The sequence below is a fragment of the Gasterosteus aculeatus genome, chromosome 14, assembly GCF_964276395.1.
Source record: "Gasterosteus aculeatus chromosome 14, fGasAcu3.hap1.1, whole genome shotgun sequence".
Lineage (NCBI taxonomy): Eukaryota > Metazoa > Chordata > Actinopteri > Perciformes > Gasterosteidae > Gasterosteus > Gasterosteus aculeatus.
The window spans coordinates 8,460,895-8,487,473 of NC_135702.1; the positions used below are offsets into that span (position 1 = coordinate 8,460,895).

Genomic DNA, 26,579 nt, shown 5'->3' on the forward strand with positions numbered 1-26,579 from the left:
CCCTGACACACTCAAACGCACGCACACATATATACACGCCCTCCACCCCCATCGCTGCAGTGTCTCAACTGCCTTGGAGCAAACGAGAGGATATAGAACGCAGGCGGCAATAAGACAGAGGACGAGGGCTGCTGAAAGAGAGAGGGACAGAGATGTACTCAAGTGTGTGCGTGTCCCTGTGAATGTGAGGAAGATCTGAAGTTGAAGCAGCAGGACTAAAGGTGGACTGCACACAGCCTTTCTCTCCCTGTAAGGGCTTGTTCTGCAGTACCCTTCGTGAATGGATGCTGGCTTGTGAACACGGTGAGTCTGACTACTCACAAACAGACGCAACACTTCTTTTTTTTTTTGTGTGTAATTACTGCAAGGCGGCTCTGCTTTGGACTGGATGCCATTTCGTTGCAGTGATTCTGTGCAGGGGACGAACGTGTTTTTTTCCCGATAAAATGGGGAAGGTGATGTTCAGAGATGGCACCACGGCAGGCAGGCAGACAGGCAGGCAGCCTGTCCAGTCCCCTCCTCCACCCTGCTAGCTCAGTGCCAGCCGACGCCGCTGCATCTCATGCTCACAATTTGACTCATCGTCCCCCGAGAGCATCCTCAACCCATGGAGAATGTTTTCATCTGAATGCTTAGTGCATGCTATCACTGTATGTAGGACGAGTGAAGGATCCATCAAAAATGTGTGTGAGGGTGTGTGTGTGTGTGTGTGTGTGTGCGTCCAGGCCACAATCTAAGAAATGGACAGCGAGCGTAAAAGCACACTATCAGGTGTTTAATACTTACAACCGGGCTGGCGAGGTAGAGAATGTGAATTTGCAGTGGGAAGTGTTCAAATCCTGCGAGGCTCGTAAGATAAGCGGGCGACACTGCGAGCTTGACAGCAGCACAGGAACGCTGTAGGATTTGAGTGGAGCTGTTTGTCCGCCGTTGTTTGAGGGAAAATGTACGTTGCCATTCATTAATAATCTACAGATGGGATTCATTTGGTCGAGTAGTGTTTGTTTGTGAACGTGAAATCTTAACGGCGAGAGGGGGCAAGAAGGGAGAGCACGTCCATTACGCTCTGTGGCGTTTTGGGGTTTCAGCAATCGTTCATCTTTACCAGAGTTTGAGCGTATTCGGCCTTGGCATTGGTAATCCAGCATCAGGAGAGCATGTGTATTTGTGCGTACTGTAGAGAGAGAGGGAGAGAGAGCCCGTGCAGGGAGGGGTCGAGAGGCTGGGGGGGTTTAACAGTATGGAGGCAGATGGGGCAGAGGGGCGGAGGTTGATGCAGCAGAGAGCAAAAGAGAGGGAATGAAGGAAAGAGAAGATTTGGAACAGATTGGATGAAAGGCCGTCGGTGGAAGGACAGCGCCTTCCTGAGCGCGTGAAACGCAAAACAAGATGTGCCCGCGATAGTTCCAGCGGCGGCAGCTCGCATCGGGTACCTGAGACATTTGTGAATCAAGGCAAAGATGGAGGATAAATTCCATCATGGCCTTATCTCTTGAGCACTACTGATACTAAAATGAAACATAGATTGAGTAGATTGATTGAGACTTTTGCTGAACCGGTGTGATGTTGGACGATTCAGGTTTGTGATAAACGACGATTACACCGCGTTGGAATATTGATCTCTGTCATAGTGGAAGGCTGACAGATTGAAACAAGCCTGTGTGGGCAGCTGCAATTTGAATTTATTGTTTGTAATAGAAAGAAGATGCTTAGCAAAACGGAATTCGGATTATTAAGCAGGATATTGTCTCTACTATGCTTTATTTCCTTCTGACCTCAAACGTATAATGTTAATGAATCAAGAACAAATGAATAGTCCTTACGTTTTCTAGGTATATTGTTGTCCGTGAAGGGTCGGTTTCATTAAAACTTCAAAGGGTCTGAGTTGTGATTTAGGGCGGTTCTCAAAATGTGCAGATACTTCATCTTCATGATGCCCTTTCAAGTAAAGATGCCCGTCAAAGCAGTGGCTTAAGATATGACAGCCGCGATCAAAACTACGTATACAGCAAGAAATGTTTGCATGCAAATAACATTTTGTATTGAAGACGGTGCGTCGCCGTCTGTGTTTTTAACCCACTCGGTCCAGTTGGGATTTTGTTCTCCTCTCAATATCAACTATCACAGTCAAACCGAGGTCACACCCACTGTGACAAAAGCTCCAATCATCCACGATGATGTCTGTTGTATTTAAACTTTTCTTCTGCAAGCTGTGGAATAATATCACAAATAACAAGTGACCTTGGATTTCACAAGATGGATGAGGAGGTCATTGGTAACATTGAACATAATATATACAATTGGTTGGATATTTGATGAACTTTTCCTAACCCAAATACACAAACCGCAACATGAATTTTTTAAAAGTAAGTGGAATAAACGTCAAATAAATTGAGTGTTGAACCTCTTCTAAAAGCATCAACAGCTGGTGTTTGTATTCTCTTTTGCTTCAATGGTGAATTCAGGGTGCCACCACTCAGGCAGCCTGTATGCATGTAAAAATGCCGGCAACAGTGTGACAAAAACCTATGCTGGTTTGACCTCCTTCCACCTCCTTTGTTAGCTGCTACATCCACTCCTCTGGGTGACATAATGTCAGGGGACAGTGGGGACAGACTTGGGTTTAAAGTGACAGCGGCTGTTGAAGAAGCCGCCGTAGCACCGAGAAGGCCCATCTGCCCCGTTGGTGCACTTTCGGCCGTCTCACACCGTTGAGGTGAGCACACAGTCGGAATGGACGATTAAACTCAGCTCTACTACACTTAGGTACCGAGGGGGGCCAAACATAGTTCCCTCGATATCCCACTTAATAAAATGATTCATGTAAGATGCCAGCTTTGAATGAACCTCATCTTATACATTTGCTTTAGTCATAGTAAGAATTACCTTCAAATATTTTTGGCTGAGGCGATGAAATACCCTTTTAAACCACGGGGAAATACGTGTCCGTGAAGTGCGACCTCTTAGTGGCGTCGCCACTCTACCCTCGCACGGGGCATTGCTTTGTTTAAGCTGGCTCAGCATTTGTGGTTGTTTTGGGTCTTTAATCCAGGTACAGGGACAAGCGTCATGTGCGCACAAACCAATCGGAGACAGTGTTTGGCAGACAGGCCTTTTCCATCGGAGACAGATGTAGAGAGGACTAATAAAGGACTTGACGGTGAAGCATCAGCGAATAAAGCTGGCAGCTGCATCACACAAATTCTCAGGGCGGGGCTCCGTGAACGAGTAAGTTATCTGTTAAAATTTTTTTTTTTTATTATTGCGCTCAATTCTAATCTCTGTTTTTACCGTCCATTTCTAATCTTTGCTGTTAGCCGCACACAGGGGCCGGTCTGTTTCCCTGAGGCCGGCGAGGGAGAGGGCCTTACTTACAGCACTCACATCTGAGAGGGCACAGCAGAGGGGACTAACAGAGCAACGTTGTGTTCCAGTGCACACACATAACAGCAGTCATATGACAACAAGGAGGTGGAAGAGAGGGAGGGATGGGGGAGGGCGGTGATGAGGGAGGGTACGGTCTACTACACACTGGATGTCGGCCCACACCGAAAGAAGATAACGGAGCGTGCGCGCATGCAGGCCGAGGAAACACGTATCAACGCCTGAATGTATTCTGTGAAAACTAAAGGCTGTCTTAGGTACAACGCAACAGGCAACAATTAGCTTGTTTACACGAGGGCGTGCGGGACCGCTTTTCCGAGAAAAGTACTCTAAGAGTGGAGTGAATCTGGTGGTGCCCATCAGTGACCCCTGCAGTCCACTGCCGGGGTTTATAATCAATCGTGATTTCCTGTGTTTAACATGCAGTGTAATTGCCTTTCCCGGTTTGAACAGGTGCCATTTTCTCATATCGCTCCTCTACTCACACAATCAATCCAATAAAACATATAACTGTTGTTGGCGGGCATCAGATTGGGGCTTAGCAATGGAGTACTGTTACACATAATTAGATTGAAATGTAGGTGTGGCTGTTTCGAATGGTGATTTCATCATTTGGTGTACATCTTGCAAAGTCTCTGCCGAGGCAACTGCCCTCCTGCAACATGTTAAATATTTTAATGTTATTCCTTTTAGCATCTACGTCCTCATCGTCCATTAGAATTCATTTAACAGTGCTGATAATGGAGGTTAACAGCTGCGGTGCTGTAGTAGTTTTTTATCCTTTTCTGTAGGCGGAAGAAGCCTGAAAGTCTTGGTTAACCACAATTTCCTTCCGTGGCAGATCGCGTTTATCAATTCTCACAACCCAAATGAATATTATGCTGGAGAAGTTCGAAGGAAGATTGGTGTGCTTTATTGCGAAGGCAGAAAACGCATCTGCACGCATCCGCAGCGGCATATGTGAGCAGAAAGAGACCCCGAGACACACGTGTGCTCGCATCAGTGAGAACATGCACACAAGACTCTGGCGTCCACCGTGTGCCATCTTATCATCAGACAGCCTGGCCGTAGCTCAGCCTGTGCACAAACATGCCATTGTCAGCGCTGGCAGGCCTTGTGACTCAGTATGACCCGCTGGATTGGGGCAAGGGGAGGGGGGGGGGGGGGGGGGGCACCGCCATTGTGATCAGGAACGTTAAATAGAGCATTATCACAAAAAAGTATCTCGCATAGAGAGGCCTGACCCCCCCCCCCCCCCCCTCCCCCAAACCCATCCCCAAAAACAGCCCACTGGTTTTGGTGGAGTAGAGAGGAGAACACAGCCCATCATTGTTTCTCAGAATGAATGAGTAGTGTCCTCACATGTGAACAGTATATAGGCAACGTGCTACATCCATGAACCATGAACAGAGTGATAGCACGGAATGTTGAACAAACATGTGTGGGATAAATGAACTATTATTAATAACTGTGTTTGAAAATTATATTGCTATAGAATTTTGGTTTATTATGCCAAATACAGACAATTCAATATACTAGTTTAAATTAGATTTCGATGGTACATCTATAATGAAGAGGTTGATTCACACCCTTTCATTGTAGATGTCCTAAGAACCGTGTTTCTCTTAAAGCTGCATTATTCCACTTTTTGCCATTAGTGTGCACAACAAACGTCCCCTTAGCCACAACCAACATTGTGGCTAAGTGTACAATTGTCTCACTATCACATACAGCAGCATTTAAATTATTTTGGAATTGTGTTTACATGCCTAAAATTCAGCATCCACTCCTCTTTTTAACTCTGCTTTGGTCCCCACCAACTTGTCATTTGCAGGCTGTTTGGCTCTTTTCACCCGCTCGCTGTTTACATTGTCCGTCTACCATTTTGTCTGCTTGGCTTTTCCACTTTTTTTATGTCAGAAAAAGCTGCCAGTAGTAAAGATGCAGGACACAGGACCCTTGGCTAAAGGAGCCTATTAAGCTTAATGTAGTTTTTCTGAGCTACACCAGAACTGATCTCGGGAGATTCTGAGTTTACCTAAAAGCTTTACTACGAGAACAAAAAACCTCTCATGGCAACATGAATTTGAAATCCAGTAAATGCAACGTCTCTCGACATATGAAGCGAAGGTGCTATATGACATTAGAGGCTGGAGAAATTCTCCCAGGAGTCTCCTCGTCAAAGCCAAGACCCACTTTGGCTGAAAGGCAGACTGTTGATGTTTTTTTGACTGGCAATATAAACGTGTCTTTACCCTGTAAATGTGGTTAAATAGTTTTTCTTGTTCAGCCTGAATGAAATTGTTCCCTCGCCTGTTCGTATTTCATTGGCTATTCTCAAGAATAGATGACATACAAGCAGAGAGAATTTGGTGTTGGGAAAATGGACTGGATTATTGTAGGGAAAGTAGGCCGGTCCGGATGCAGTTCTTTGAGGCTCAAAGGCTAAATATTGCATAAAATGGTTGAACGGTATTGAGGATCACTCTGCCTGCGACCTATATCTCCTATGATTCTGACGTAGGATGTGGAGAGAGCACAAAGCTCTGACTCATCACGCAGATGCGGGCCTTCTTGGTTGGAAGACTTCATCTACTTAATTCCACTGAGAGATGCAGAGAAAAACACGTATTCCGGTCATTAGGCCACTCGCCACACGGTGCATTTTTTCAGGAGCATCACATGACTTAACATCATCAATAGGATCTGTGTTAGCGACTGGCATTTGGCTGATATTGATCTACCATTCCGCTGCTGGAAGCATGAAATTGACTCTCTGTTTGTAACCCAGATTCCACATTGTCATAGTTTCAGTGTATCTAGTATATCAGGTTCTCAGCAGATCACCCCACGTATGACCCACTGTACAGTTTATTTTTTCTCTTAATTAGCATCTAAAATACAGCGCGGTAAACAGATTATCAGGCGTATTGGAAAGAATGAAAGGAAATCTGTCCTTTTTTTAACCGTTCATGGTTCCCACTTTATTGAGGCAAAAAGGATTTTGACAGATTAAGATCATTATCCTGCAAAGTAGCCAGCTCCGTCTTATCAGAAGCTCTCATGGTGCACAGACCTTGGGATTCCTTTCACCTTTCCAGACTGGTCACATCACTTGCGCTCTTTCCAGTAGCTGTGGCTCCTCACGGCTCTCCTCTGAGATAGAAGGCCTAAATAGTTTGGAGTCAGGGCAAGACAAGAGAGTGGGATTACATAGGATACTCATTCCAAAAAAAGGAGGAAATTAGGTTGTAATACTATTTTATGGAAAGTTAAATTAGAAGTAAATGTATTTAACAAGACATCAGTTGCGGCAGAAGTGATTTGATGAGCTCAGGATCATAGCTGCAGCCCCACGAAATGTTACTAAATGCTAAATTACAAATTATCACTCCCATTCTTAAAAAGCCTAAAAACACATTTGAACATCTTCACAGGGTAAAACCTTCCTCTCTATTCTTCCACCCTCACCATGTAATTAAGAATAATTATAAGTTCTTCACCTTTTTCTTTAGGCCAATGTCAGCAGAACAGCAAGCGCACGTCAGATTGGACACTGAGCGCACAAATTAGCCGGAGTCACTGAAGGACGAGAAATTTCCTGACGAGTGATAAAGTGTTGTGTTTCATTTGTGAATGTAAATGTAAACCTGGGTCGCATTGTAAAAAGTGGTTCTTAAGTGAGTTCATGCCTTAAAGACTTGATTAGAATCATGTGAAGCCCATCAGCCACAAACATGTTGTGGTCCAGCGTTTAGTTCAGCAAGTCAAAGATTGAAACCTCATGTCTTGAGTTATAAAACTGAATGTTTTTCTTAACTGAAAGTTCACACATGTCTTTCTAATAAAACGTTTATTTGTATTTATTCATATGATGTTGCAACATCCTGCTTTTCCTTGACTCACTACACCCAAGTCGTTTTTTATGAAAGACTTACTGTTCTCTTTGATGATTCTACTTTTGTTTATTTAGTTTATCGGATTAAGTTCAAGCAAGCTGTAAACGGTGTTGTTTGCAGGTGGATTTCCTTTTGGCTCCATGTATTAATCCAATAATCAGTCGGGATTGCAAAAAAGACTACGTTGGGGTTTTACCTCTTTCAAAGTATTTCAATTGCAAAAGGGAATCTCTGCTTAAATATAATGTCTTATGTTTACAGAGACATTATTTTGTGATATTTCCTTCGCAGGCATCACGCTAAAATGAAACTGAAGTCTGCTCCTAAAGGAGTTCTGCTCTTCTGTTTACTGTTCTAGATGATATTTTGATATTTGTTTCAACTGTCAACAGCATCACTGCCAGAGTTAGACTTTCTCTGCTCTTTTAAAAAAAAAAATGCTCCAACAATCTACAGCAACCCGTGAATGTCGACGTGACGTTGACCTAACGGGGAGGGCAGCCTCTTCCCCGGTACATTTCCAGCTCCGCCCTGTGTGGAAGAAATACCAACAATCAAGTCCGTTTTTTACACAAAGATCATACTCAGAGGTGAAGTTCTAGCCCTGTAGCACTGCATATAGAACCTAGAGAGAAGTTTTTGAATAACCTCGTCTTGTTGGTCTGTCCGGGGTAAAATGGTGAGAAGCATGAAGCAACCACAAAGTCACCAGAACAGCTGCCTTTGGATGAGAAAAACACAAGCAGCTGATGGCGAAGCATGTGAGGGGTTTGGTTTTCTGTGCATGTACTGTATGTTAGTTTGCTGGAGGGGCTCTAACTGCTGCGATGATCCACTACGAAACGGCAACATCCACCAGAAGGAGAGACATTGCGCTCATTATTCGTATTTATATAATAACGTGTTTATTGGACAATGAAGGGCCTGTTGTGAAAATGCATGCATAACGGTAACACGTGAGGTCCAGTAAGTCTGCACTCTCATGGGACATATGGATATGAATCATCCATTCAGTCTTCAAAGAGTCACATTTCCAGAGCACCATACTTATCCGAACAGTCGTGGTTAAATTGGCCGTAAATGTCCCTCTCATAATCCCATTGACAATGCGGAACTAGAGGCAGCATCATTTTTGCCTGGACCACAGCAAAGAGGGTCCAGGAGGACTATTGATGTGAAACTCACTTACCAGCGGAGGGAGTGATGCAGTTACACCATTGGGTGTTGCACTTTCGAAATAGGAATACAGTCGAACTGCCAGTAGCCAGTTTGGAGGAGAAACACACTCAAGATGTTGCGCAATGTGAATTGTCCCTTAGCTTTTTTTTTAACAATGAAGTCTTAAAGGTGCACTGTGTAATGTAACAAGGGAGTGTTTAAAAAAAATAAATATATATCCATATCTTACCCGAAGCACGTTTAAAGTGAAAATGCTCAAGGGTGCACTCAGAGCAGACAATAAAGAGCAGTCTAGTAGTCTGTGTGCCCACAGCACGACTTTTGTTTGGGTGTTTGTAAGTCAGGAGAATGACTTGTGACGGCACAGGATTACCCACCTATTACTATGCTGTCTCAAAAAGACAAAACTTGCAGTGTGAGCTTATGGTGCAGAAAAAGCCTCCATAAATGCCATTAGGAAACGCTGAAATAAAAAGAATGCTGCCATTCCTTTTGTTTTTACATCCGCTGCATTGTGTTCAGTCACAAAGCCTTTCTGCTGTCTTCATCATGTGATTTGTTATGTGCTCATGAAAACACATATTACTGGGTCCACTACAGATGAGCATTAAAGATCCAGGAACTCCAAAATAGGTTTCGACCGAGTCATATTCAGTCACTTTCCCAACACACGTGCCATGTCCTTGGCCTGCTTATCTGTGATGAATTGGCAATTTTCTTGCCAAAGTTGGTCTTGATGTAAATGGGTAACTGGCTAATAAATGGGAAACGTGATTGCATGCCCAATTATTCATGAAGCCAGATGTTGCGAAGTGCGGAATTAAATATTGTGATTTTGGTGGTTGTTTGAATATAACTGACCATCTGGTTTTGTCATCTTCTCAGGCGCGGCTCCAAATATCTACACCAATTAAACACGCTGGTACCTGCTGTGTTTTTGATCATCATTCCCTCCAAACTCGCACGGCTTGAGCCACTGATGGAATCAAATCAACCCTCATCCTTATGTTATTGACCCCAATTTTAATAGTATTTTTGTGGATTCATTACTCATGTAATTATTTGCAGCACGATGAATTAATTATAGGAGGTAAGTGCCCTGGAGAGCAATGCAGGGAGAGCGAAGGGCCGTGTGCAGCAGGCGCCGCCAAGGAGAGCGACCGAGCTCATTCTCACATCACGGCCATTACTTTGCCATCACTGCAAAGTTTCAGGCAATTTTTCCTGCTGTTTTACGCTGCAGTTATTAGGGTGTCGGCCAGCCAGCCACCATGTTTTATTCCATCCGGTGTAAAAGCACGGGGAATGTTGTTAATAAAAATTTAATTTGACAATAATATATACTGATTTTGCTCTACCGGTGCAACTCCCATAGCAATTATTTACAGTGGTGTGACTACAAAAAGTGCAAAAATGCAGGTGTTGCATATTTCTGAAATAGCAAATTGAAAAGACTTCGCACGCAGCTTTAATGTCTTTCATAGGTTCTTAAAATCAGTGATGTGCATTTACCGGTTTGGCTGGCTATGCCATTTTGAGAGGGTAGTCAGGTGCCTGGAGCCAGGAAACAATGCTCTGCACTCTGTTTGTGTTGTGATGCCTTGTTATGGCTTTGTTCTGCTCTGTTTGTCCTCTCCGTCATATGAAAAGCGGACCTCATACACTGAGAGAGTCTCTCTCTCTCTCTCTCTCTCTCTCTCTCTGCAGAGTGTAGTTTTGCCAACAAAACTAGGCCACAGTATGATTCTACATGTGTTACTCGCCAGTAGCATACAGTTTGTTTCAATGTGCATCTATTCATCGCATATTCCCATAGACATTCACTGCTACAGATTTATGTTTGTTATACATGATCATATTATATTAGACAGTGTTGTATTTAAATTCATGTGCCCAAACTGGTTATGATTGCATATTTGTTTTATTTAAGCAAACGCTCGGCCTCCTGAACAGCTAATATTTAAAAGTAGGACCCAAGGGGAGCCAGATTGCGTGCAGTCGTGGCGATAACAACAGATATCCGGGCATGTGAAAGGGGGCATCTCCGGGCTCTAGCCTGTTATTTTCCTCAGCAATAGTAAATAAGCATTTGACCTGATATTTTAAGCTGTGCAGCTCTGAGAGTACGGCAGTCAGACGGACCGTGTTATAGTGGGTATAGCGGAAGATGCTATTGGTTACAAGGAAACACGTGTGTCATATTAATCCTGCGTCCCTTCCCCTTCAAATAGTGGAGTTTGTTTTTCTCGGTGAGTTGCTATGGGTTTGTTTGACCTTGCTTGTGTGTATAATGAGCGTCTGTGTGTGTGCGACTGTGCGGCGGTGTAAAATGGGTGGGTGGGGTTTGCCGAGATCTACTTTGGTTCAGGATCTATGGTAACACAGGACTGCTGAGAGAGAAACTCGGGGTGTGTAACTATCAGCAGCAGAAATCTCAAGAAGCAGCGTACACAGAACAAGGGTAGCATGGCAATAGTTGAATGGGAAGTTACATGTGATATGCTCTATTTTATGGAGATTAGTAATACTCAATTTCTCGGTGTTAATGTGCAGCTAAAGCCATGAGGCCATTATAATTATTACTGGTCATTCTCCAAAGTTGTAAAATGGTGCTTAGTACCACCAAATCTCACTTGTTTGCTTGAATGGTACTATTGCTAAAGCAATCATCATGCTAAGCTAGGCTAACTACCTCCTTGCTCCAGGAATTGAACTATTGAACTATTCTTTTGACGTGTGACTGATGTGATAAAAACTACTCATACTTCCCTTAAACGTGCAATTCATTTCCCTTCTCTCTTCGTCTTATCTGTTCGTAGACTCGCAGCCTTTCAGTTGCTGGGGAGCAATCACACCACAGAAGAAGCGGAAAAGATTTTTATCAGGAGCAATAACAAACAAAACGGGCGGACGTCGAACTGACGGCTGCAGGAGCCAAAGAAGATCAACGTACTACGAGAGCCATGTGGGAGGACAGCGAGGCGGTTTTGCTATTCTCCCGCATCGAGCCCCAACAACTGGTCTACTGATACACGTCAAAATCCCCTGATATTTTCCAGAGCTTTTCCTCAAGGGGAGCCCCTGCTATGCACCCCGGCTCCATTGCCTTCGGCAGGCAGTACAACCCTCCGTGCCAGGCGCTGTGTGGGCATCACACAGAGGAGTTACCCACTTCCCCCTGAGCAAAAAGAATGAAATACTCCTGAGCCACTCCTCCGTGTGGTGGCTCTCCTTGTCTACTGATAAATTGGTCCGTTGCGAAGTTCTGCCCGCTCTCTTCCACGGCAAGTTTCCCCCCCCCCCCACCCCTCCCCGCCCTCACCCGCTCCACCACCAGGCCCCTTTTAGGTCACCACTTCGTTCTAATTTGCTTTCCCATCAAGCAGCAGCACGAGTTCCTTCGCGCTCACCACGTGGTGGAGGACCATGGGATGCCGTCAGAGCTCGGAGGAGAAGGAAGCGGCGCGGCGTTCGCGGCGAATCGACCGCCACTTGCGCTCAGAGAGTCAGCGGCAGCGGCGTGAGATCAAGCTGCTGTTGCTGGGCACCAGCAACTCGGGCAAGAGCACCATCGTGAAGCAGATGAAGATCATCCACAGTGGAGGGTTCAACCTGGACGCCTGCAAGGAGTACAAGCCCCTCATCCTGTACAACGCCATCGACTCGCTCACCCGCATCATCCGCGCACTCACCACCCTCAAGATCGACTTCCACAATCCCGACCGCGCCTACGACGCCGTGCAGCTCTTCGCCCTGACGGGGCCGGCCGAGAGCAAAGGGGAGATCACTCTGGAGTTGCAGGGCGTCATGAAGCGTCTGTGGGCCGACTCCGGGGTCCAGGAGTGCTTTCAACGATCCAACGAGTACCACTTAGAGGACAACACCGCCTACTACCTGAACGACCTGGACCGCATCTCCGCGCTTGAGTTCATCCCGACCGTAGAGGACATCCTGAGGTCCCGCGACATGACCACCGGCATCGTGGAGAACAAGTTCACCTTCAAGGAGCTCACCTTCAAGATGGTGGACGTGGGCGGGCAGCGTTCGGAGAGAAAGAAGTGGATCCACTGCTTTGAGGGCGTGACTGCAATCATTTTCTGTGTCGAGCTAAGTGGCTACGACCTCAAACTCTACGAGGACAACCAGACGGTAGGAAAAATCTCTTCCCACAGGGCCCACATTCTCTCAGTCAATGTATGCACAGGCACACGTGTACCCACTAACCCCCCCTCGCACACAACAGCCACTTTCCCCAACTTAGAGGTCAGGTATCCACCCAATTAGCACAAATTATACAAATACTCTCCCTTATTCATTTCTACCAGCATTGGTGGTGGGACCATCATTTCTCAAACTGTATTGAGATATTTCAAGTCTAGTGGAGTCTAGACGTCTGTCAAAGCAATTGCTTAAAATAATTGATTGTGTCATATGTGTCTTTAAGATGGTGGCAATTTGAATGGAATAAGGGGTATTTCTAAAAGTGTTGCAAACTGGGATGTTACATGATTATTTCTAATTATTTAAATTTTAATAATGGAAATAGCTAGGAAATGTATAATTTCCATAATAAATTATTATATGTTTCCTTACTGAAAGAACCGAAAGCACCAGAATGCAAAAAATGTTTAATCCGTTCAAAAAAGGAAATGTTTATCAAAAGTTAGGGATCAAAGGTATCTAATATCACTATACGCACCATTTGCATCAAGTTATTCTCATCCTAAAAACATTACCGCCTAATGTTATCCCTTTACAGTTTATTCTGTTTTGTCTAATAAACAATTTGGAAAGCCTTATGAAATCTTGATGGACGTAATCCAAAGTTCTTTGGTGGGGGGCATGAATGGACTGGTTTTGTAAAAATGGGTGAAACACATACATATTGTGTCTAAATGTGGAAGTAAAGCTTTTTCAAACCTGTCTGAATGAAAGAGGCCGGCGTTTCTTATCTCCCCTTCAGGGTTGTGGAATTTGAACGATTAGCGTATCTGTTTTGTTATCTGAGTGTTTTGGAATAGTTGAGTAGTTATTGCTTGTGTAACTACCTTTTTGATAATGGAAGGTCAACAATAGATACTATTTGACTTTTTTAGGTTACACCAGCTATGAAGGGTCAGTTATTTTCTATTTCTTGACAGGCATGAACACATTTCTTTCCACTATCTATGGAAACCTCTTTATACAGAAAGGACTTGAATTTACTGGAATGAGAACATCATTCCGTTAAATGAACTGGCCTGATAATTTGTGGGTTACCCGGATGAAACAGGGAGTACACAGGGTTGGGTTACAGCTTGGAATCAATTACTTTTACCGGTTAAAAATAAAGTCTGAGGAGAAAAATGCAGTATGGTGTTAATTGAGTTCACAGAATAAAGTGTGAGGATGTGCCTGTGAGAATTAGCAGACTGTAAAGGCACCGTGTAGCGATGGGAGTTCACAGGTGCTGGAAAAAAACCCCAACTTGTATTATTCTCAGCCAGCAGCCACCCCACTGGAGACCCAACTATGAATATGATATCTGCAAAAACATTTCCATGGTCGGTTTAAGGTGCCTTCATCATGTGTTTAGCACGTGAAGAAAAATATGTCTTTAAACACACCAAGGGTTTCTTCTGTAGGACGATGGAAAACTTGTGACATAGTAGCATTAATATCGGTTGAGATTGTTGGACTATAGCGTTTTGCCTTATCTGATTCAAGTCAAACCCGCTGACAAAAAGGCCTTTGTGTTCCGAAAAAGACTCGCAGGACATCAGCCCAACGAGTCCCATTACGTCAAGATTCAGATGTGTTTTCAAGTGTTTCAGATGTTACGTTGCTGCATGTATGTTGTTGCTACGGTGATGAGCACACAAAGTACTTAAAGTTATTGATGAAAGCATGCCACAGATAACATTCCATGAGTCAATCTGGTGTTGCATTTCCCCAAAAATGTTTCTTGCATGGGCACTAGAGAAGGCTAGCCTGTTAGCTGTTCAGTGCAAACCATTCGACCAAAAGAAAGTGCAATTGCTGAGCAATTGTTTGAGGAGTGACAGAAAGCACAAAAGACTCGAATTAAACACCATTGCAATAACACAATATGGGCAAAATGTAATATTCTTTACCTTCTGGACTTAAAGAAACACATGTAGAATGTTGGAAAAAAACAACATTTTGTAGGGCACATGTGAAGCCAGATTTGTAAATAGTAGTATCTTACATAACTTGCAATTACATTGTGGTTTTTAAAAACAGCAGTGACAGTTTATTTATACTTTACAAGTACAATTAAAATAATATACAATTTATAATGGATGGATAGAACATGCATATGGGAGAATTGTGCGGAACTGTACCAGGACGCACAGCGTATTAAAGTATTACCTGGGGACATGATCCACATTTGATATTGAACATCATACTATGCACGCGGCGTGTATTTAGTCCATTGCAATCACACCACAGCAATGATGAACAACAGTTTGCATTTGAACAGCTCAGAGACAAAGCACTCATACAGTATCATAGAAACGGACTAATGTCGGGCGGAGATGTGAAAGAGGCTGATGATGGAGGCCATACCGCCGTCTATCGTGTGGCATCTTTATAAATCTGGGGGACAGAATCAGGCAGATGGCTTCATGCTGCAGGAATTGTAAACGTCTCTTCCAGCGTGCTCTTAATCTAAATCTTATCGGATTAAGGGCGGGTATGTTGCTGTGGTTGCTTCGACGTGTACAGAAGGCTCCTCGGTGAATTCCTTCATCAGCGCGGAGCCGTTTGCTTCTTTAATCACAGTCAGCTGACACCATACTGCCAGCCGGCTGTTACGTAACACATCATCCAGGCTCTGCATGCTCAATAAATCTGCAACGTGAGGAGGAGAAGATGTTTGTGTACTGTACGAGTGTATGATCACAAAGTCTACATGATACAACACGGTAAAAAATAACAGCAGTGAAACCCAATCTGGTTTCTGTTAAATCGCATAGAGCATCATTTAATCTTAAAGGAATGAAGGTCATTATAATTTGCGGGCGAAGGACTGACCCTGGATCTGGTGCAGAGAGACAAGAATACTAACAAGCTACAGTGGAATAGAAAATGAGAAAAAGATTCAGCTGATTAGAGAATATACAGACAAAATATTATTGCTTTGGAATTAACAAAGTAATAAGGCAACGTAGATCAACGACTCTCAAGTCTGAGCCTTCAGCGTCTTACTGAAGAACCAAAGACGCAGAATGCTTGGGTAACAGTCACGTCAGACTGGAAAACAAAGATTATAGAAGTTGAATGGCATGCCTAAAGAAGGCTTGGCTCCATGTTCCTTGGAAAATGTATTTGAAAAATTCAGGGGTCATCAGTTTGTTTGTGCATGCGTGTCTACAGTCAGCGCTAACCAATGGCTCCCGAGAACAGTCACATTCAAAGCGTTGCTCGGAAGGAAACGGTGTTGTCTGTATAATGATGGCTTGCTATGTCCAGATATCATCCCAGTGGTCCACGCCTTCCAAACCCAAACCTTTTCACAATGTCACACGAGCTGAAAGCAAACTTCAGGTTCAGCTTCAACGCACCCGCTCACACAAGAGAAACCACACCCCAATAATTACAGTATAACATTTACCCATCAACCCATTCCCTGATGCATTTTCCCTGTCCCATCCCTATCTTCATAATGAATCGGTTGCCTTGTCTACTGTTGCTTAGCAACAGGCCAGTGAAATGCTCCTAATCCTGCGCTGTTGACAGTGAGCTGTGACTAGGGAAGGGAGGATGAGAAGGGGAGAGCAAGGAAGAAGGCGGCGCGGAGGGAGAGGAGGGGCGAGGGAGGGGGCAACAAACAGCGGCACTGGAGAGAATAGAGAGGAGGTGTTTGTGTGTATGCTGGTATTGTGCGTTTGCGTGAGTGTTTGTGGGTGCAATAGTACGAATGTGTAGTGCAGGTTTATATGCATTGGCAAAAACAAAGCCTGTGAGGTTATAGCACTTTTTTTGAGCTTGTGTTGGCCAAACATCAAGGCGGACACTCACGGCAGTGTCAGCTCTATTTCTACTGTAAAAAAAATGACCCGTCACATGAAATACGAGTGGAAATGAATCACAAGTAGTTTCATGGCTTTATGTCGTTTGAGTTTGTCATGTGCACTTTATCTTTTAAAGCCTCAGAAAGGACCGCTAATGAGCTGATGACAACGGGAAATGACAGTTTCCCTGATCGATGAATTTAAATCACATCAGGTCCCTTCAGAACAGAGGAAGGTGTCAGACATCTGTCTCAAGAGGTATTCCTCACTCTGCAGCATCATAACCGCCTATTGGCTTATCAGAGGTATTACCATCACGTAATTGAATCGCTTCATGAGACATAATGGAGATTTACAGGAAACGGACACCGTTCAAGAAACATAAGAGAAAACAGTTTCACATTAGCAAAAGATTGTACAGTTTTTTTATTCATTGTATGTTGTCCTGAATTCTTACTACAATGACCTTGAGTATGAAGACTTTGAGCTACACACAATGTTTTTTACATGTTAGCTTGTCCACACTGGTCTCACCTCAGGCCTCTTAACAGAAAACAATCTATTTGTCATTATAAAGTTTGAATGATAGCAGACAGAGAAACATCCTAAAAAAATGTAATTACAATGGGCATAGCTAATAATCAAAATGATGATTCTGTTGCAAGAACAACAATATAATAATGTACAATTGTGTACAAATGTATCTGCTTTGAAATCTAAACCCAGCAGTGCTGCTGCCACATAGATGTTAGTAATTAAATAGAGAAGGAGAGCACAAAGGGAGACCAATGTCATATCTTTGTACAGCAGAAAAACACAGGGACAGAGAAAATCCTCTCGAAAGAAAAGAGCAAAGCACTCCAAGACTGTGCCTTTTAAATTGAACCTTAATGAATTACGAAGGGGTGGCTATGCACTTAATTGATTTGCATTCACGGGCAACAAAGCAACGACTCCTTCATTAGTACTTAAGCTTAATTAAAGCCTGCGCCCCCGGTCTACACGAAGAGGTGAGGCAAGAGAAGCGTGCACTTGTGTGTGTGTGTGTGTGTGGGGGTTTCAGTATCAGGGGGATGTTTGAAGCCAATGAAAAGGGGGTCTGCAGGCTTCCTCTTCCACCCGCTCCCCATTAAGAAAGTCTTGCTGTGGTGGCCCAGTGAAAAGACCCTCCCGCCGCTCTCTTTCAGCAGCTCGGCCCTTGATTTCACACCCCTGGAAGGAGGAGGAGTGACGTCAAACAGCCAGACGTGACTGTGTGTATAAAGAAATATTTAGGGGGCCAATCTTAATCCCCGGGGACACATACTTACACGGGGAGGAGAGCTTATTTTTCAGTGTGAGGGTAACAGCATGTGAGAGAACTGGAGCAGAGAGGAAGACGCATGAATGAAAATGAATGAAGATCAGTGCAGAACGGATCTGCAGACGCATCTGATGCAGCTTGTGGTGAAGCGCCTTAGCTCGTTCCTCTTGTGTTGTGTGATTTCAGTTGTTTCTGGAGAAATGGCCTACAGCATATTAGTTGGCAGTACTTGTGATTTTGTGATCTTGGATATCTTTGTCCCGTCGTCCGGGCGCTATGTATTGTCAGGGGCGACTTGGTGTCAAATCCGAACAAACAGGCTATACTTACTCCCATACGGCCTATTATAAAAGTTTTAATGGAGACCAATAATTCAATAACGAAGTGTTTGTAACATGGATATGGATATAAAGGTTGCATGCAATCTTGGTTTCTCATAACTGAGGCTTTTTATCATTTTCCAAAAATAGTGCACCTACGACACTGAATAACCATGGCTAACTTTGAATCTCAACTCCTTCGCTACTCCCCTTGATTATTTTCATGCTGTGCAGACCTTGTGATTTGCTCAGAGCACCATGTTGTTTCTGTAACCTTTTAAACAGCGGTCTTCCATCCGACAACCTCCCAGTCACAAGCTACTGGCCAGTCGCCACATGCCAGCAGCTGCCGTGAACAAATCAACTTTCTTTCCTCTTGATACCCGTCGCATGAGCACAAACTGTAGCCAAGGCACATGGATGCGGACATGCAAATCAACACACACACACAGATTTTCTCCAGGGCCAACACTTGTTTTGTCCTGCATGCAGATGAATCAAATGAAAAGAAGATGAATAATAAACATACCATAAAAGTAAATACATGCTACAATTATGGCGCAGTGTTAAAGGTTGTATCTAATGCTGATAACATGGTTAATATTTTAGTTTTTCTTTTTAATGCTTCATGCTGTAGTCTTCCTTTATTTATCTTTTGTGTAACTCGGGGATTTCCATTTTCGGGGATTTCCATTTTCATTATTGCGAAAGAAAAATAATCCAACACCTCACGCATTTACATTTGAAGGACCTTTGGCTGAAGATTGAAACAATAGCACAGAGCCGGAGTGGTTACAGTCCACTGGAAGAGGCTCGCTACAGCAATGTGTCCTCAGTGTAAACACACCGGCGTCACTGCCTCCACGGGATCCATCTTACATGTTCATATATGACAGCCATTGTCACACCTTAAAGCCTTGAAAAGCAAGAATTACACGTTTATAGTCCCACATCTCCGGCCACTGATCGTCTTACACTTTCGGAGCCAGAGAAAAGAAGTAATCAGCAGTTCAAATGCCGGACTTCATACGTCCGAGTCTCAAGTCTCTGTTGACATAACAGAGAAGCCGTACCGCTGGCTCGACACAGACAGTGTTCCCGTCTTCGTTTTCACCCTCAACTCATGCCCTACATGGTCTAATTTTCTCTCTTGGGTTACATGACGCTTCTTGTGTAAATGAAGCCTGATTATTTGATAGATTGGGTTATTGGTTCAAAGTCAATATAATATCACAGTTCATTTCTCCATGACGTGATCCTGTTTAAATTTCCTCTCTCTTCCCACGTCCACACAGAGCCGCATGGCCGAGAGCTTGCGCCTGTTCGACTCCATCTGCAACAACAACTGGTTTACCAACACGTCGCTCATCCTCTTCCTCAACAAGAAGGACCTGCTGGCTGAGAAGATCAAACGCATTCCTCTGACAGTGTGCTTCCCCGACTACAAAGGTCAGAACACCTACGAAGAGGCAGCCGTGTACGTGCAACGGCAGTTCGAGGACCTCAACCGCAACAAGGAGACCAAGGAGATCTATTCGCACTTCACCTGCGCCACTGACACCAGCAACATCCAGTTCGTGTTCGACGCCGTCACGGACGTGATCATCCAGAACAATCTGAAGTACATTGGGCTGTGCTAGGGCACAATTTCTGGCAGAGGGGTGGGGGGCCGCTTTGGCAGCGGCGGGCCCGTCACCAGGCTGGATAAACAAAAAGGCGAGCCTGCCCGAAGAGGTGCAAGAGACCTGCAAAAGAAACGGAAGTACGACGGTCAGGGATGGACAATACTGTAGATTTATGTTTCAGGTGAAACAAAAGAAAGGCCGTGGTCAGGAGGGGAATTCTACCCAATGCGGTTTGCCCTGAATACGAGTATGCAGAGACACCCAAACACACACGCATACACACACGCACACACGCACACATGCACCAACACGTATCCTTATGTTTGCTCACAAAATAGATCTTTGGATCAACAGTCAAGCACTTGTTTGACAGGGTAACACCGGAAATAGCTGCCCCTACCTGCCTGCCGAACTCGAGGTAGTAGGTTTGTACTGGTGGTTTTCAGTTACTTTTGTCTCCTTCATTTTATTTGCCACAGTCAATTAATGCTGCTTTGCAGGAAGAGTTTGAACAGAAACAATGTTCTCCATCGGGTTGTCACACTGACAATAACCAGTGAGTGCACCTAATGAGATGTAGGGAGAGCCTGCATATCTGAGGGTGAGAAAAATGTCTGTAGACATGATGTCACAAGGTCTCTGCCTAAAAGAGGAAACGGCCACAGTGTAAAGCTAAAGTGAAATACATTTTCTACACACTATTTCTGTTTTTCCCTCCAGGTCAACTCGCTGATGTTTTCCCCCTATCTTATATCTTTTTTTCTCTTTAAAAAAAAAAAAAGAATATGTCTCTCAAACCTGCCCTTTATAGCAGGTCACTAGCTTATAATACAGAGAGTGTTGTGCTCGGCAAAGTCAAAAGTATTCTTTATGATCATTCCAGTTTCCAACAAAGAGACAACGAAAACAGTGCCAAGATCAATTTGTAAATAAAACCAGATCCCATTCATTATGTTCATTTTTGTTTCTTTTTTTTATGGACAAATACATTAAAACATGCATGATTTTGTTGCTTTGGGATACTAATATATTTTCTTTGGGATTGTGTTCCTCTTTTCTTAGTTATAAATAATATATTCCCGAGTGTGTATACATATATGTATATATATATATATACATATATATACACATATATATACACATACATACATACATACATATATATATATGTCAAACACTGTGTACGATTGTACAGTTGTCAGAGAGGAATCTATTGAAAATAGTTATATAAAAATGGTGAATATGATCTTATGATGATTAAAAAGATTGATGATGATGGTGTTGATGATTAAGGTTAAGGAAGATTACGCTACATAGTCAGTACGAGAGGAAAAACTGGATCAAGACATCAAGACTGTAGAAAAACATGAAAACAAAGAAGGAAATCTTGAAAGTTCAATCTTTCTTGCATTATCTAAGTGGACATTGTTTAACAGCCAATCAGTATGATGTGTAAATATACTGTACGGTACACTCTTTGTTCAAACAAATGAAAATAAAGGTTGAGTTGGGATACTGTAAATGAGAGAAAGAGGAAAACTTCCCTCCTCCTCTTACCCCGTCTTTTTAGTTCAGAGGGTGATGAGCAAACAGCTAAGCAAAGGGCTTCAGGCTGGACTTGACGGGACGTCCACTTCAACAAAAGACAAAACAACTAAAAAAGAAGTATAAAACTATGAATAAAACAACTTATGCAAATGTACATGTTGTAGTAAATGTGTTTTTGGGTGGTGTCAAAGGTGCTTTAATTGTGTCAAAGCGATGGGACTGTTGATCTTACTCATGTCGGTATTGCGGTGCATCAAATAATTTGAAACCTGGAAGAGGACATTAAGTCCTGGCTCCCATCCTCAGTGTACAAAATCATGATTAAAAAGTGTTTGTCCTCGCCATTCAATGAAGCCGCTCGGACGAGAATAATTCAGACATAAAGTATGCAATTAAATTACTTCTGAATGAACTCGGCCTATGTGTGATGAGGTGACAGCGGACGGATTCCCCTCTAATTAGTGTATAAACCCGAGCTGACCCGACGTGTCCGCTAATGTGTCTATCCCCAAACAAAAGTTTTGGTTTTGCATTCATTAATCTTTGACCCCTGTGTGGTGTTCGGGTCTGTGGGGCCTGTTTTCATTTCAAAATAATACAATTCATCCTTTTTTCAAACCCAGCCTTATTGGCCGTGGCTCATTCTCCACAAATGTATTACATACAAGGTGATTGGGGCAAATAAGTGTCAAAATTCTAGGTCCTGTGTACCTTCAGTCATACAGGTACACACCGGGAAACCGGATGGAGGACGACCGGATATAAATCAACGGGTTGAGAGATGTCCCGGGCATGGCTGAAGGACTCAGTGGACACAACATCACGTGCAACAAATATCTTACGTGGTACAAGCTGGGACAGAAGCTGCTAAAGAGGAAGCTTACCATGCGGGAAAATAAGGGCTGAGCTCCCCATAGTTAACCACATTTGCTGTTTATATTGCTTCTAATTGGAATGAAGTAAACCTTTGTTGTATTATTTAACAAAAGATTGATTGTGTTGAATTAATAACCCCACAATACAACAGGTCCAAGGGACCCACAACACCAGCTGAGTAACAAAAAAATAAACACCATACACGTGTTAAATAGTCAAATATAACCACTTATCATACGATTTAGATTAATACAATATTCACACAGTGAAGTTTAGGAAAACCTCAACCATTGCATAAAGAAATACAATGACACAAACCAGTAACACATGTTCCAACCCAACAGGCCAATAATAAAAACAATACCGTTTTCATCTTTAGACACTATTTTACCTGTTGATGATGTTTTCAGTTTGCCAGACACATAAGACATTACGTGCATTTTCATTCATTTTATATTTACTGTACATCACCTAGTGAAAAACATCTATGAATAATGAGGGCGTTCATTGAAGGACTGATTTGAGCAACAGTGGGAATCTGTTTTAAAGGCCGTGAATATGAAAACCCCTATTGAGAAAGGAGATGAAATCATGCCTCGTGACTTTCATGTGGAAGCACTTTGTGCCAGCAGTAAAAAACAAGCTGCTCAATGGCCAAAGAGCTGGTTAAAAAAAAATCACAGGAGGTATAGGACTCCACCGAATAGGAAGGAGGCGACAGTGTGAAAGGATAAGCCAGTGGGGCCTGAAGTTTTCCCACGACTGTTAAGCAGCTGATATTGAAGAAATTGAAGTCTGATATTAGCGTGACAAAAATAAACGGTTACAAGAAAAGGGAACTAAATACAAATAAGCATTTTCTGGAAGAGCATTTCCTCAACCAGCATGAACGGCAAAAGGTAACCATAGTGTAATAAACTGTTAAAGCAAACAGTTCAACTCAGAATGAGGGATTATTTCTTCTACTTTGCTCACAAAAATATAACGGTGAGAGACAAATCAAAATATATATACATCTTCTGGTTCAGGAATGATCAACTCATTCTCATTTACAGTATAACGTAATGTCATGGGACTTCCTGTCATTCTGCATGATGAAATGTGTCCTGACATGGAACCCCGGTGTCAAGATTATGACAAGTTACTTCACCAGTTTATTTATGTGCGGGTGTATTTTACACGTATCTTTATCCAAATTCACTAACAGCATGTTTGTCTTTACTTTTAGATTTTGAAAAAGTACAGGGAGCTTTGTCCATAAATAAAATAATAAAGACTTAAGCCGGGGCCGTGACAAATTCAGCTTCATCATCTGTATTGAGACATCTGACATCTAATGAGGAAAATAAAAGGCATTTCTAAAAATCTAAGTACTTCACAGATCAAACAACAGGCACAAATAGAAATTCTTTGCCCCTTGGAAACAATAAATACATTTAATCCCTGGCATGTTCCACGGCCCTCACTATTTCTAGACCTCTTGAATCATTCAGACGTTTTCTGTGAATAAAAGAGGGAAGAGAGCAAGGGCCTTAGCCGCTAGCCTCTCTTGACCCCTCGCTGGCTGGTTGTGCAGCACTTATTTCCCTCTCCACTCCTCTCCACGAAATCTCTCCCATACTGGTTCTCCTCACCACAACTCCGCTAAGTGTATCAGCGGGTTTATCGCCTCCCGTCTTATTACTCCTTCCCGCTGACTCTCTCCCGCTGTCTCCTCACTGACCTCAACAGTAATACCTGCCCTCTTATTCCCTCTGGGCCTTCCACCCCGCATCATCTAAGCTTCACCCCCCCCCCCCCTATCAGCTCCTGGGTTGTAAACCACCTGGCTGAATCAAACGGTCAAGCCTCCAGGCAGCCAGGTCAAAACTCACTCAAGTCTGGCTTTACTTAAAGAATCTCACCTCCCCTCTCTCTCTCTCTCTCTCTCTCTCTCGCTCTCTCTCTCTCTCTCTCTCTCTCTCTCTCTCCCTGTGTGGTGGAAAACCTGCCGTGTGCCATGTTCCAATCTCCTGCTTCTGACCCACTGAAGCACATCCCGAAGCTCTCCTATCTATCTCAAAGCTCTCCTCATGCGTCGCCACCACTTGCTCCTGGTTTCTCTTCATAGAAAGAGTGATGTCAGCATCCTGTGGTCCCGCTCTCCTCCTAAAAAGAAGCCCTAAAAATATCCCTATATCGGACCCTGCTCTATCGAACCCCCACCCAGGCTCTGTTGTCACCTTCTCTTGTGCCAGTGGGGGCATGCGAGTAGACCCCGGACCCCGCAGACGGACTGGCGCGTGAGCCCTCCACAGCCCTCTTCTAACCCCTTTTTCTTGTGGTTCTGCGGCCTGGATGATCCAAACTGAACCCTGTCTTCTCACGATACAAAGAGCAGGCCTTGTAAGGTAGCTGCTGCTGCGTCTATGAGCAGAAAAACCAGCACTCTCCGGTGCAGCTGGACGTAATAAAAAACTACCTTACCCGGCCTTTGGAGAGGCCTAGAATTGATCAACTCCATCTCCACGTGCTTTTGGTCCAACATTCCTACTCTGACGCAAGCATACAAATGTGACTGATATTAAACAGCAGAGGTTGAACGTTAAAACATGAGCCTGCAAATGTAGCCAGAATCATAAAAATAAGGCAGTGGGTTAGGGCTCGGCCACACCAGGCCTAACAAATTGTAGGGAAAAAAATCGTTTAATTCAGCTGTATCCTCATGATCCGGGTTCAACATCTACTGTTAGTTAACTGTGTCAATTTCCCATGAGCATGACCCTGATTGGTTCCTTAGTAAATTATTCTCATGACCAATTGAAATATGGAATGTGTGCATAAACTCAATTCCCATCGGAATTTCTTACTTTGAGACTCTACTCATCAGAGAAATAGAGAATAACATGCTTTAAAGGCACAATAGCAATTCCCTATTACTGTCTCTCTACAGAGGGGTGAAGTTTACTTCGGTCCCACAACTGGCAGCAATGTTGTTGAACTGTACAACTGTGTTTGGGCTCATTCTCATTACTTCTCCGAATGGTGGATGAGAACAATTTTCATACTCCCTCCAGACCAGAATGACCAGAGTGACCAGAGTGACCTCCGTCCTGGTAGATACAATAGCTAACATTATTATTTTTTATAAATAACTATCCCTTATATAGTACATCATAATTAGGAATGCCGTTGCAGTTATTTTCTAATTTGTCTTCTTTTTTATCTCCATTTCCTGAGGGACCCTCGATTTCATGATGCCGCTTAACAGTATGATTCATATCCAGCCTCTGTAAGTTCTTCCGTTGTCATATCATCAATTACTTCAAACAGATATGATTTAAGAGAAGAATTATTAGGCTTACGGCCTTCCAAATTCTGGGAAATACGCCCCCTGCCCAACTTTAGCACAAAAGGGCCGTGATGCGTGATTCTTGATCATTTTACAATTGAAATATTGTCAATTTCTTCTCAAAACGTTTGAACTTTCTCTCTGCTTTCCACTCCAGAGCTAAAAAAAGACACCACTTTCATTTTCAAAATAAGATACATGGTTCGTATAGATCCTGGAACCTGTTATTCTTACAGCATTTGCGTTGACTGAATGGTTTAAAGAAATGCAGACAAACCAACAGCGAACAAAGGCTCTGAGCTGGTATGTGTACAAACTGGCTAATGGGGAAGTGAGCAGAAGGTCTGGTGACACATTCTGATACTTTCATGAGGCGAAAGTCGTCAGGGCGGGAGATCTGCTAAAGACAGGCAGAAAAAAACACACCCAAAAGGCAGAGCAGTAGAACCAGACAGGGTTAAAAGGGAGAGTGAATTTACAACAAAAAAAACAGGAAACACCTCAACCTTGATGAATGGCGTGATTCAACAAAAACTACAAAAGTATTAAATCCTCTAGAAAAAGATGTTCAAAAGACACAACACTCTACTCACACGAGACGTCAGCGGGCACAAAGCCAAACTGTGACGCCGGTGAGGACAGTGAGATGAGACTTTATGTCCCAAGACCTCACGAAATGTCTATCTGAGGGTTCGGTTGAACTTTTCACTTGACAGTCAAAAAGCTTATGTTCGTGTGCATGGGAGTAAACGCAGCAACTCACACGTGTTGTCACATGTCTGGATCGGGTCCAGGTTTTAACAGCAGTACGCAAACATCTGTAATGCAACAAATGTTCCAGCAGGGCGTGTTTATTTCTGCTGTCCCTGGATAGGGCAACATAGGTTTTTTATGTTAAAATGCTCCAATTTCCCACCACTCCCTTTGGAACCTACTCCGGTCAAAGTTTTTCAAAATAACACAATACAGTCAGTTTAAATTATAATTTTATTTTCAGTAGTTAAATGATTAAATTAATTCCGAACATTCCAATTTCTTAGTGGTTTAGGATGAATAATCTGATGAGGAAATTAATAAATTTAACAGAAAAACTAGG

The 26,579-nt window shown here is 43.3% G+C and overlaps 1 protein-coding gene across 2 annotated transcripts; it reads left to right on the top strand.

The window, feature by feature from the left end:
- Positions 1-21,428, top strand: gnaz (guanine nucleotide binding protein (G protein), alpha z polypeptide). 2 transcript variants are annotated; one of them, XM_078087874.1, is made up of 4 exons: positions 2-303; positions 3,053-3,228; positions 11,282-12,611; positions 19,399-21,428. In XM_078087874.1, the coding sequence occupies exons 3-4, from the start codon at positions 11,889-11,891 to the stop codon at positions 19,741-19,743; spliced, it is 1,068 nt and encodes a 355-aa protein (XP_077944000.1). In that variant the 5' UTR covers positions 2-303; positions 3,053-3,228; positions 11,282-11,888; the 3' UTR covers positions 19,744-21,428. The 2 variants fall into 2 exon arrangements, with proteins under 2 accessions (XP_040054370.1, XP_077944000.1); XM_040198436.2 differs by lacking the exon at positions 3,053-3,228 and having other exon boundaries at positions 1-303.
- The last annotated feature ends 5,151 nt before the right edge of the window (positions 21,429-26,579 follow it).